The sequence below is a fragment of the Macrotis lagotis genome, chromosome 4 (assembly GCF_037893015.1).
Source record: "Macrotis lagotis isolate mMagLag1 chromosome 4, bilby.v1.9.chrom.fasta, whole genome shotgun sequence".
Taxonomy (NCBI): domain Eukaryota; kingdom Metazoa; phylum Chordata; class Mammalia; order Peramelemorphia; family Peramelidae; genus Macrotis; species Macrotis lagotis.
Window position 1 is genome coordinate 206,148,683 of NC_133661.1, and position 12,738 is coordinate 206,161,420.

Sequence of the window (12,738 nt, forward strand, 5' to 3'; positions counted from 1 at the left end):
CTCTCTGAACTTTGCTATCACTGAAGAGGGTACAAGCACCCTACCCTCTTTGTAATCCAAGTTTACAACTTTAGTGTCATCTTCACTCCTTCATCTTCACTCACCCCACATACCAAACCCACTCGGAAAGCTTATTGTTTCTAACTTAACAGTCTCTCTCTAATACATCCCCTTCTCTCCACTTATAAAGTCACTTCAGGCTTTATAAGTTAATTCAGGCCCTCATCATCTCTCATTTGGATTATTGCAAAAGTCCTTTAATTGGTCTCTATCTCAATTTTTCTCTATTCCACTTCAACCTTCATTCAGGTGACAAGGTCTGCACCCAACCACTCATTAAGCTCTAGTGATTTAATCTTATTAAATCTTATTAATAATAAGCACTCTATACAGGCATAATTAGGTCAAATATAGAAATAACAGTAATAATTAAATATGTTAATAGTTATAACTATAGCAATATTAAATAAATATTTAAATAAAATAAATAATAGTTCAATAAAATGAAATAAAAAATAAATACACTGATGACTAATTATTGCTTAAGTTCCTTTAATTAGATTTATTAATAATAATTATATATGTTGTTAATAATAAATATATTATTAGTAATAAATATCCATAGTGGTAAATATAAAGGCATTTGAAGCCCTCCACAGTCTGGTCCCTTTCTACTTTTCAGATCCCTTTCGGGTCCCTTTCTGGTCCCTTTTCTACTTTTACCCCTTCCATGTTCTGATTCAGATAACGCTGGCCTATTTACTGTTCCTTGAAAATGAGTCTCTGAACTCCTTTAACCTTTTCACTGACTATGTCCAAGCCTGGAATGCTTTGCTCCTTCACCTGTGCCTCTTGAATTCCTGATCCTCCTTCAAGATTCAGTTTAAATTCCACTTTCTCCAGGTCTTTCCTGGTTGCCCTACCAGCTGTTTTGCCTTTCTCCTCAGAAGTCATTTTCTCTCTAATCTGTAAATCTCTTCTTTCCACAAAGAAATCTGCCTGGTTACTCAGACATAGTCTTCTCCATTAGAATACAATCTCCTCCGGGTAGAAATTGTTTTTGCTTTTCATTGTATTCCCAAAACTATACCTTTCTCATAGTAAGCCTTTAATAAATAAATGCATGCGTGTTGACTAACCCGACTTCTGTGGTCTTCAGGACTGTAAGTCTATTTTTGGCTTTCTGGGGCTTTCCTTTTTTACATTGTCATTACTGGCTCTATCTCTTTTGACCTTGATATTTTGCTCTTTCACATGTTTTTTCCCCTTCCTCTCTTCCTTCTGATTTGTCTCTACCTTGATCTTTATCCCCTAAAGCCTAGTCCCTAAAGCCTCCTCAGGTTTTTGCTCAAATTTCAGTGGGTGCGTCATCCACCATATTACCACAGTGGGCCTGAAATGGATGAAGGGGGAAATTGTTGTGGAGTGTTAGAAGAAACACCTGTTAACAGAGACTTATTCCTTTCTCCTTTTTCCAGATAGGTAAGCAGATGAATTCTACTTCTATAGTCTCATGATTTGGGGTGAGGATCTTAGTAGGACCCCTCTCATTCTTTATCTTAGACCCTTAAACTCTTCTACTGGTCAGAAACTGTCCCTCTTGCCCTCTTACTTTCCCTGTCCCAACCCCAAGGTTTTGGAGAGGAGTAGTAAGGGGTCAGAGAGAGACAAACGATCCTAGAGGGACAGGAATTTCAGGGGAGGTGGGGTGCTCAGTGAGGATTTGGGGATGAAGTCATCAACATAACCAACCCAGACCCCAGTCCCTCCCAGGAACTGGGAGAAGGGCCAGGATAAGAAAAGCCTTCAGATGCCATGGTCTCTATGACCCCCACCTGTGCCCTGGGCTAGTTCTGTGAGAGTCAACCCTCCCCACCCAATGACACCCCTATGAGGAGGTTGAGATTAAAATGAGGTGACATTTCCTCTCACCTGTGGGGTGGAGCTGGGATCTTCCCTTGGATATTCCTTTTTAAAAATGACCTTTTATTTTTATTTTTAATTGAAACATGAAATAAATTGAGCATTTCTATATATATTGATTATTAATGAAACTGTAAGAGCAGCTTGTTTCTCGTTTTGTAAAATCAATTCAACCTGTGGCTTTCTAATATTACTTTTGGGAGGCATGAGACTGTTCCTGTACTGTTACTACCCTTACAGTTATATGGTGGATATCTCTTAGTGTCCCTTCTCTGCTCCTAAGCTCTTGGACACCTCTCTCTATCTGTTCTTATCTCCTTCCTCTCTTTTCCTTTCATCTCCACTGCCCCAGGCAGGCTTTTTGGTAACTTGGTTTTCCCCTTTTGGGTAACAATTCCTCTCTATCTGATTTTTAGCAATTCCTTAACAGGACTTAACCCTAGTCAGCCTGGGGCTCTTAAGCTACAATCTTTGAACTTAAAAAAAAAATCTTGATTACAATATTTCAATATAATTAGTTCTCTTTGTAATCTAAGGTATTTTATTTTGTGCAAGATTATGCAACATTTATAAGCAGTTTGATGGGGACTCTGGATAAAACTCTAGACTTCAAGGAAGTCCTTTAATTCAAATATCATCTTAGAAACTTACTAGTTCTTGTGACCCTAAGCAAGCCCCTTAACCTCTGTATGGGTTGATTTTCTCTTTTGTAAAATAGTACCTGCTTCTCAGGATTGTGATTCTCAGGAAAGGAAAAGAGAGGAAGGTGATAAGAACAGATAGAGAGAGGTGTCCAAGAGCTTAGGAGCAGAGAAGGGACACTAAGAGATATCCACCATATAACTGTAAGGGTAGTAACAGTACAGGAACAGTCTCATGCCCCCCCAAAAGTAATATTAGAAAGCCACAGATGATATTTGTAAATCTCTTTGTAAATCTTAAAACTCCAAATAGATACTAGCAATTGGGATTCTCAGAAGGCATCCATACCTGTTTAAAGAGGTCCAAAAAGGTTGAGAATCCCTAGTATAGGTCTTCTCTTTTCCCTGTATTTTCCATCAAAAAGCAACCATCTAGACTTCTTGGAATTCCCTGATTGAAGTACCATGTCTAGCTCCTACCTTCCCTTTGCTATCTTCTCCCGAATAGACTTCTCCCTCTTTATGCCCACCATTTTGCAGGTGCTCAGAGCTCCATTTCTTGGGAAGTACAGCGATTTGATGGTTGGTACAACAATCTGGCAGAACACAACTGGGGAAGCAAGGGTAAGTGGGAAGTAGTTTGAGATAGGTATCCCAGGGCCAGGGTTATTCCATAAATTAAAAATTAAATTAAAAAAAGAATGTAGTAGAGGGATTTGTGGGGCCTGAAGGGAAGAATGAAATAAGTAGGAAGAATGGGAGGGAGGTTAGAAAAGGAGATAAAGAATGGAGAGGGAAAGTGGATGATAGAAAAGAGAAGAGCACCCTTCCTGAGAAGTAGCTTTGGATGGTGGAGTTAGGAAAAGCTGGATTCAAAGCCCAAGTGACACCAACTACCTCTGTGGCCTTGGGCAAATTACTTAAGGTCTTTTTGTTTGTAAAATGAGAATTGGATTTGGTGGCACCTTTCAAGTCTGTATCTCCAATCTTTGGATACCATCAATACTTATCTATATAGTAGAGAAGTTTCTGAGAAAAGTTCCAGGCAAAAGGCAGTCTTGATCACTCAATCGACCATGTTCTTTTTATCATCCTAGGCTCCAGGCTACGACGTCTGGTTCCTGCCACTTATGCAGATGGTGTGTTCCGACCCTTGAAAGAGCCCCACCTGCCCAATCCCCGGAATCTCAGCAATGCTGCTATGCAGGGTCCAGCCGGGCAGCCCTCCTTCCGGAACCGAACAGTTCTAGGGGTCTTCTTTGGTGAGAGTCAGGGGAAAGAGAGAGAGGGGGGATTGAAAGGGAGCAGGGATAAGGCTGAAATGAAAGAAGACTGCTAGTGGGGGAGGAGAATGGAAGGAGACTGGTGAGATAAGGAGGTTTCTAGGAGGTGGAAGGAGATTAGTAAGGAAGCAGCTGAATTCAGAGTTGGCTGGGGGGTTGGGTTGGGTGGGTGGTGAAGGACTGAAAAGGAAATCTCCATCCAGTTTGGAAATTATAGACTCATGTGAGAGTAGATGGGAGCAAATGGGAGGCTCTCCCATGAGATTTGACTAAAAAGCTGGGAAGGGAAAACTTTTCATTCATAAACTGAAGGTCAGCATGGTCCTCTATCCCTGTGGCTTTTTAGGGTCAGGTCAGGAATTGTGGCCATCTAAGGAAGCTTAAGGAAAGTTTCCAGGAGAAAAGGGGGACTTAATAAATGCTTAATAGATTCTCTGGCCCTCAATTCCCTCATCTGTAAAATGTCTTAAGGGGTCAAAACTGAGAGGCAGATAGGTGACACAGTGGACAGAACTCTGCACTTGGAGTCAGGAAGACCTGAGTTTGAATCCTGCATCAGATACTTACTAGTTGTGGGACTAAAAGGAAAGTTGAGTTATATATTCTGAGCCCTGGTCTGCAGGAAGACAAAGAGCCTGCCCTGGTGCCCTTCTTGGACCCAGCCCAATGCCAGTCTTTTGCTCACGTGCCCCATAAGGGAGGGCATATTTCTTTACTCATCTGCATTACGACTCAGGTTGGGCAGGCCATTCCTGGGCAAGCTCCCAGCTGGCATGCTGGAACCCATGTTGCTAACCCACCTGTCTGGGCACCTCCCTGGTTGCCAAGGAGAAGATCAAACTGAGAATGACAACAGCATGGACATAAGGGCTTGGCCCAGAGATTAGGCTGCAGGGCAAAGGAAGTGGGGACCTGGACTGAAGATTGTCTGTCTTGGAAAAGTCAAGTTTTTTCAGATGTTCCAAGAAGAAGCTTGGTAGAATATAGTTGACATATAAGGAGAACTTTAAACTTTGCTTAAACTTAAACTTAAACTTCAAACACACCATCTCATCTGATCCTCCAAACATTCTTGTGAGGTAACTGCTACCATTTTACAGATGAAGAAATTGAGAGGCTAAGTCATTTGCCCAGTATAAGACAATAAATGTTTGGGATGGGAATTAGACCTATGTCTTTCAGACATCAAATGTAGTGCTCTATCTGATGTAACAGGATGCCTCTGCCTTTATTCTTCCTTGTACCTTGGTCAACTAACCTCCCCCAATTCTTGCCTTTCTGCCAGGATACCATGTGCTCTCAGAAGTGGTGAGTGTGGAGCGGACAGGCTGTCCTACTGAGTTCTTGAATATCCGGATCCCAGCTGGGGACCCAGTGTTTGACCCCAGTGCTAGGGGGGATGTGGTGCTCCCATTCCAGAGAAGCAAATGGGACCCAGACACTGGACAGAGTCCTAGCAACCCCCGGGACCAGGTGAGATAATAGAAGAGGGTCAACTTGGAACTGAGTGAATATTAGGAGGAGGGGGTTGGCATGAGCTATTATCAACACCCTCTTTTTTCAAATTACTGTAATAATGATGGAAGAGAATTATCATTGGACATCTCCATTTGGTGATAGTGGTGGCAGTGGAGTTTGTGTGCAGTTCCCCAGGTTCAGAGACTGATGTTCACAAGTGGGTACTTGACTCACTATTACCAGCCAATGCTTCACCTCCCCTTGCACTTCTCACTCTATCCTTAGACAAATGAGGTAACCGGCTGGCTAGACGGTAGCTCCATCTATGGCTCCTCTCATTCTTGGAGTGATGCACTGAGGAACTTTTCTGGTGGGGAGCTGGCATCAGGACCAGACCCTGCTTTCCCCAGGGATACTCAGGGAACCTTCCTCATGTGGATAGCTCAAGACCCTTCCACAGGACAGCGTGGCCGCCAAGGGCTATATGGTGAGTTCTCCAGGTATCTGGAGGGGTAGGGCAGACAGCAAAAGGTTTAAGGGAAAGGTAGGCTAGAGAGAGAGATTATAGATCCTCTTGGATCTTGGGATTAGTGATGGTTGGGGATAATCAAGTGGGAGTTGGGGATCAGCACCTCAGTTAATAAAAATCACCTTCCTCCCTTCCTGTTGGTTGCAGCCTTTGGGGCTGAGAGAGGGAACCAAAACCCATTTCTGCAGGCGCTAGGTCTCCTCTGGTTCCGATACCACAACCTGTGGGCTCAAAGGTTGGCCCAGAAGCACCCGACCTGGGGAGATGAGGAACTGTTCCAGCATGCCCGCAAGAGGGTCATAGCCACCTACCAGGTCAGCCCAGGGGCCATGCCCTTCCATACAACTGTGGGGGGTATAGTGGAAAGAATACTGGGTTTGTGAATTCTGAGAACTGATGTCCTAGGAGTGGAGGCCAGTCACTCTCCTGACCATTTAACTTCAGGTCTAAATTTCCCCCACCTATAAATTGAGAAGTGGGAGGGAAGGGGGATGATTTAAGTACAGTTCCCATGAAGCTTCAAGATTCTGTGACCCAGAAACTCATTTCTATATCATAAGGCATAAGAATACTTCATATAATAGGCACATAGGGCAGCTAGGTGGCCCAGCAAATAGAGCACTGGTCCTGAGGTCAAGAAGATCTGAGTTCAAATTCAACCTCATATATTTACCAGGTGTGCAAGTCATTTAACTCCTGTTGTCTCAAAAACAAATAGGGCAGCTAGGTAGCGTAGTGGATAAAGCACCGGCCCTGAAGTCAGGAGTACCTGGGTTCAAATCCGGTCTCAAGATACTTAATAATTACCTAGCTGTGTGGCCTTGGGCAAGCCACTTAACCCTGTTTGCCTTGCAAAAACCTAAAAAAAAACCCATCATAAAAAAAAACATAAAAACAAATAGAAGAGGGTCATATCCTATCCTAGGTCAAGTCCTATCAGAAGAGAATCATGACCAGGGTCACTTCTCCTTTAAACCCAGCCTACCTCTATATTTCCCTATTTCTCTTAAGGGTACCACTAACCTTCTAGGCATCCAGGCTTACCTAGTCATAGTTAGCCTTGATGTTTTCCTCTCCTGAATTCCTCATAATCAATCAATTGTCATTTTCCATTCTAGTTACACTGCATGATGTCTCATCTCTGTCCTCTTCTCTCTATTCATATTCATATGACCAGTGATGTACTTCATGTGCCCTTCCCACATCTTGCTTAGATTTTTTGCAGTAACTTCCTCATTGATCTCCCTGTTTTTAGTCTTTCCTTTTGTCAATTCGTTCTCTACCAACTGCCAAAATAATCTTCCTAAAGCATAGATCTGACATGTCACTCCCCTGCTCAAGAATCATCATTGGCTCCCTCATGTTTCTAGGATAAAATACAAATCCCTCAGTTTGTCATTTAAAGCCCTAAACAATCTGGCTCTAGTTTTCTTTCCAGACAGATTTTCACACTTACTCCCCTCTGTGCCAGCCAAATGGGCTTATTTGTACTTCCCCAAACTTAGCATTCCATCTGCCACCTCTTTGCTTTACAAAGACTGCCTCCCATATGGTAAGGCACTCCTTTCTCATCTCTGCTTTTTAAAATTCTCAGTTTAACTCAGGAGCTACCTTCTATGGGCAGATTTTCCTGATCTCCCAGAAGCTGCTTAAGCCATGCAGTAGATAGATTATTAGACCTGGAGTCAGAAGAACCTGAGTTCAAGTGTGTCTGCAGACACTATGACCCTGGGCAAGCCATTTAACTTCTGTAACTGTAAAATGAGAATAATAGCAATTACTTCCAAGAGTGACTGTGAACATCAAATGAGATATTTGTAAAGCATCTGGCACATGGAAGGAAGTTTGTTGTTGTTCAGTCATGACCCCATTTGAGGTTTTCTTGACAAAGATACAGGTATGATTTGCCATTTCCTTCTCTAGTTCATTTTACAGATCAGAAAACTGAGGCAAATAGGGCTAAGTGACTTGAGGGGCTACATTAGAATCTAACTTCAAAGAGAACAGGTTATGACTAAAGATAAGATGCAGGAATGAACCTTCTTAGGGACTCCCCTACTCTACAGACAAGGATCTCTCAAAGGATCTCCCAAAATAATGCCCCACTCATTTCTTTGTCCTGTTTTCAGCCTCTGTTCTCTTCTCTAGTCCTCATCCCCTCCTTCTACCCATCTCCTGCTAAAAAGCTAATAGGCTTAATTAAGATGCATATTGAGACTTTGTTTTTTACCATTGTAGAAAATTGTTTTGCTTTCCTGTGAATAGTTGTTACAAGGGTTTGGTTGTTTTTGTCCTTTTTTTTTGGAGGGGTTTTTCAATTGGACAAATTGGAGGGAGAAAAAAAGTATTTTCATTCATCAAAAAAAAATTTATTTTAAATAAACAAAGTACTTGATGCAATTTAACAAGCACTTACTAAACAATTTACTTAGCAATTTAAATTCGCTAAGCAATTTAACAAGCATTTACTACATGCAAAAACATTGTTCTAGGACTGGGAATGCAGAGGCAAAAAAATGAAACCAATTCCATTTCTCTTTCCAGTCTCCATAAATCTCTCTCATGTCTTTCTCCTTCTTCAGAACATTGTTCTGTATGAGTGGCTGCCTAGTCTCCTGCAGAAAAAGACCCCAGAGTATGGAGGTGAGATGAAGCAGGGGTATGCTAAGATCTAGTAAACACTAGAGAGTGAACATGGACTGAGGCTGAACCTGGTTGGGGGGTGTGGACAATGTCTGGGGGGAATCATGAGCCCAGGGCCATATTGCCTCCCCCACGCCTATGCAGGATATCGGTCATTCTTGGATCCCAGTATCTCCCCTGAGTTTCTGGCAGCCTCCAAGCAACTCTTCTCGACTATGGTGCCCCCTGGTGTCTACATGAGGTAAGGGGCAAGTCTGGGATGGGAGGACCTCATGATGAAAAGGGGGTAGTCAGTTGGTTGGTCAGTTAAATGGCTACTGTGAACTAAGAGCTGGCAATAGGAAGAAAGACCCTCCCTCCTCTCCCCCAAAAGGCAGAGAAAGGCCAAAGGCCAGAGTCAGGAGAAAAGAAAGAGGAGGATGGCTATGGAAGGCTCCTGGTTCCTCTTCTTCTAAGTAACTATGAACACAGATTGCAGTTTGAGGGAGGTAGTTGGGGGAAGCTGGCTGTGGGAGGTCTTTTCAGGATCAGAGTTGTCTGTTTTAATGCTCCAAAGAGGCAAGCTGGGAACCATCAGCTGGTGGGTTCTCTTTGGTTAAAACATTCTCTGGGGGTGGCTAGGTGGTATAGTGGATAGAGCACCAGCTGTGGAATCAGGAGGACCTGAGTTCAAATCTGACCTCAGACAATTAATAATTGCCTAGCCATATGACCTTGAGCAAGTCACTTAACCCCATTGCCTTAAATTTAAAAAAAATTCCTCTGTTGTAGAAATTCCAGCTGCCATTTCCAGAATATCACCAATGGGAAATCAGGAGTCTTCCAAGCTCTAAGGGTCTGCAACAGTTACTGGAATAGAGAGGTAAAGGACTCTTATGATTGGGAAGATGAATGTGTATTGTGGGGAAGCTATCATTGCTGGTGGCAGCATTGAGGAAGGCTATTGGAAAATGAAGAGGCTGAAGGGTGGAGGATGGGCAGCTAATATGTCTTGAGAAAAAAGAAGGCAGTCTAGAATGAGCTCAGCCTAACTCTGTTTCACTGAGAAATCCAGGTGGGTGAGATTAACCTTTCAAAAATGCCCAAAGTTCCTTGATGTCATTATTGGTCCTGCATTCTCAAAGAGGACCAGTGACAGCACTGGATTCCTGAGGAGCCAATTTGAGACCACAGTCTCTCTTCAGCATCCTTATTCTTTACTCACAAACATTTACTTGTTGGCTAGGTCTGTAGTGAGTCTTCATAACGTCTCCTTCCAAAATAAGGTAGCATCTTCTCTGCAACTTAGGGTCTTAGAGAGTTGTCTCAGACCCTAAGACAGTTCAGTGACTTGTCTAGAATCACACAGTCAACATGTCACAACATGAGATTCATTTTTTTTGAGGCATTTGGGATTACACACCATGTTTCCATGCTTTTCTGCTCCTCCAGGAGAACCCAAGGAGGAAGGAGATCACAGGATCATAGACTTAGATTTAGTTCTAGAAGACTGATTCCTTCATTTTACAACTGAGGAAATTGAGGCTTTGTCTAAGTTTACATAGACAAGTATCAGAGGTAGAATTTGAACCCAAGTCTTCTGTCTCCAGATAAACCCAATACTCATTTCTTAGATGGCCTAAAGTGACATTCTGCCTCCATCCAAAAGATAATTTTCACATATATCTTCCCACATGTTCCTCATCACTGACCTAGGGAGGTTTGTTCAGCAAATGTTAGAAATTTGCATGAAGAAGCTGAAACTAAAAGAAGTTTAGTGACTTTCCTGAGGTCATACAGTTAGTGACAGAGCCAGAATTAGAACCTTGGTCTTTTGGCCCTTAGCACTATACCACACAACCCCTAAACACAAAGATTAGAGAACACAGTGTACACACATTCTCTTACTTTGATGTCTCTACATGATGCTCCACAGCCCTGGCTTTTGGCCAGGTGTTGCAAATCTTGGCTATGAAAAGCCTACAGGGAAGGGCTGGTCTTTCTGTTTGGAACAGGAGTTCAAAGGAAACTTCTAAGAGAAGGGCTATTTTATAGAAAAACTGATGCCTGTAGTGAAGTGGGGCCTCCATTCTCCCAAGAACCAAGAGGATTTTTCTCTTCCAAGAGTATGGAACAGCAGGGCCAGGGAATAAGATCTACTCCCTTTGTTTACTCTTCCCCCCACCCCCAGAACCCAAACTTGCAGAGTGCCCGAGGAGTGGATGCTCTACTTTTGGGCATGGCCTCCCAGATTGCTGAGAGAGAGGATCATGTAGTAGTGGAGGATCTGAGAGGTGAGTTGTTTCCTCCTAATACTGTGCCTTTATCCCTCTTCCCATTGCTGGTGGTCTTGACCTATATCTTGCCACTGGACTTCAAAGACTCTAGAGGAGAGAGGGAAACTGATGACCACACAGCTCGACCTCACTCAAATTCAATTCATTTGCAAGTCAAGACACAGTCCTCCTGATGTCATTGGTTCCACCTGCCCCCTCAAGAATCTCAGGCCCAATCTGCCCAGGTGTGATAATCCTACCTCAGGAAAGTGCTACTGAGTCAAATCCCTTTCCCCTGTTGTTCTCCCAACAAAACTAAATTAATGATCGATCCCCATGACTGATAGTTGGTGGGGAATTATGGGCCAGGCATAGGGACCTGAGGACTGGGAGTGGAGACAGCTCAGTTGGAGTTTAGAACCTAGGACATGGGCTGGGGTTAGAACCTAATGTGGGATTTGATCTGGAAAACTTATCTCTTTTCCAGATTTCTGGCCAGGGCCACTGAAATTCTCTCGAACCGACTACTCAGCAAGCTGGCTACAACGAGGACGGGACTTAGGACTGCCCTCTTATAACCAGGCTAGGGTGGCCATGGGGTTAACCCCAGTTGCTCGATGGCAAGATATCAATCCTGAACTTTTTCAGAGGAATGGCATTGTGAGAATGAAATGGTGACTGGGAAAAAGAAAAGGGATGTGGGAAGTCTAAAGGAGACCTTGGGAGACCCAGTGAGGTTGGGAGGCACTAGGAGAAGGGGCATCTTTAGGCAGTTCCATCTATCTGATTTATTTTCCAACAATATGATTCCCAAGCATGCAAGGTCCTGTTTCTCCAGATGGGCCTACTTTTCCTTGACCTTGGACCCTGGGAGAATGGTTGAGTGTGGGGGGAGGCCTTGATATAACCTTTTCCCATGTGAGGCAAATACCTGCTGTCCCATTGACTTTTGTCTTCATTATGGCTCCAGGTCCTGGAGACAACAGCATCCATGTATCACCATGACCTGTCCCGGTTAGAGCTGCTTCCTGGAGGACTCCTGGAGAGCCGAGGGGATCCTGGACCCCTCTTCACTGCCATCATCCTTGATCAGTTTATGCGGCTTAGGGATGGAGACCGATACTGGTTTGAAAACACTAGGAATGGGTGAGGCCTGCCCTGGAACTCCATTCCCTAACCTTGGTCCTGAGTGTGGGCACCCTTTCCCTTTGACACCTACCTCTAAACTGGGTCTCAGACTCCACCCCACACCAGACCCTCAACCCTACTGTGATGCTCTTCCTCTTGGAACTCCCACCTTGAACCCTGGTCACCAAGCTTATTATGTTTCTTTCCTTTCTCCTACTTATTTCGATCTCCCATCTAATCTCCTACTTCTTTCCTCCTTTGGTTCTTGGGTTTTTTAGGTATTGTCAGTTTGCCTTTCTTTTCTTCAAACCTAATTCAACATTTCTCTCTGTACCAATCTCAGTTTATTCTCCAAGGAAGAAGTGGCCGAGATAAGAAACACCTCCTTCCGTGATGTCTTGGTTGATGTCACTAATGTGGGTCTGGATGCCCTGCAGAGCAAAGTCTTTTTCTGGAAAGAGGGTATGTGACTATCAGGTGGGGGAAGGAGGCTAAAGGGGTTTGTGGAGAATGTCCCTCCCCTCCATTTTGGGAGGTTTGATTCAGTAAGGCTTGAAAGTGAAAAATGAAAACAGGAAAAACACTGATCTTGTCCTTGGAAATGCTGATTCTGTGGTACAGTCAAAAAAGCATGGGTTTCAGAAGATCTGAGTTCAGATCCTGCCTATTGAACTTTTTTAAAATCCCTGAGTCTCAGTTTCCTCCCTGGAGTCCCATTTCCTCCTCTACAAAGGAAAGAAGTTGCATTAATTGGCTTCAAGGTCCCATCCTGCTTTAGAACAATTATCCTAGGATTCTCTATAGTTCACCTGAGGAAAGAGGGAACTATCCAAGGAAGATTGCCCTCTTAGAGGGTGACTAGATTCAAAGGGACCTGA

The 12,738-nt window shown here is 43.5% G+C and overlaps 1 protein-coding gene across 3 annotated transcripts in view; it reads left to right on the forward strand.

Moving 5' to 3' along the window:
- The window catches only part of LOC141522148 (dual oxidase 1-like), a 62,099-nt gene that overhangs the window by 3,667 nt on the left and 45,694 nt on the right, over positions 1-12,738 (forward strand). Inside the window, exons 2-14 of one of the 3 annotated variants that reach the window (XM_074235307.1) lie at positions 1,360-1,523; positions 3,105-3,188; positions 3,662-3,826; positions 5,133-5,320; positions 5,591-5,792; positions 5,982-6,148; positions 8,417-8,477; positions 8,622-8,718; positions 9,249-9,339; positions 10,648-10,750; positions 11,220-11,392; positions 11,703-11,878; positions 12,204-12,322. In XM_074235307.1, the coding sequence (XP_074091408.1) occupies positions 1,514-1,523; positions 3,105-3,188; positions 3,662-3,826; positions 5,133-5,320; positions 5,591-5,792; positions 5,982-6,148; positions 8,417-8,477; positions 8,622-8,718; positions 9,249-9,339; positions 10,648-10,750; positions 11,220-11,392; positions 11,703-11,878; positions 12,204-12,322 (1,636 nt within the window). In that variant the 5' untranslated portion in view covers positions 1,360-1,513. Of the gene's footprint in view, positions 1-1,359; positions 1,524-3,104; positions 3,189-3,661; positions 3,827-5,132; positions 5,321-5,590; positions 5,793-5,981; positions 6,149-8,416; positions 8,478-8,621; positions 8,719-9,248; positions 9,340-10,647; positions 10,751-11,219; positions 11,393-11,702; positions 11,879-12,203; positions 12,323-12,738 lie in introns of those variants that run through there. The other 2 variants (XM_074235306.1, XM_074235308.1) reach the window with 2 other exon arrangements.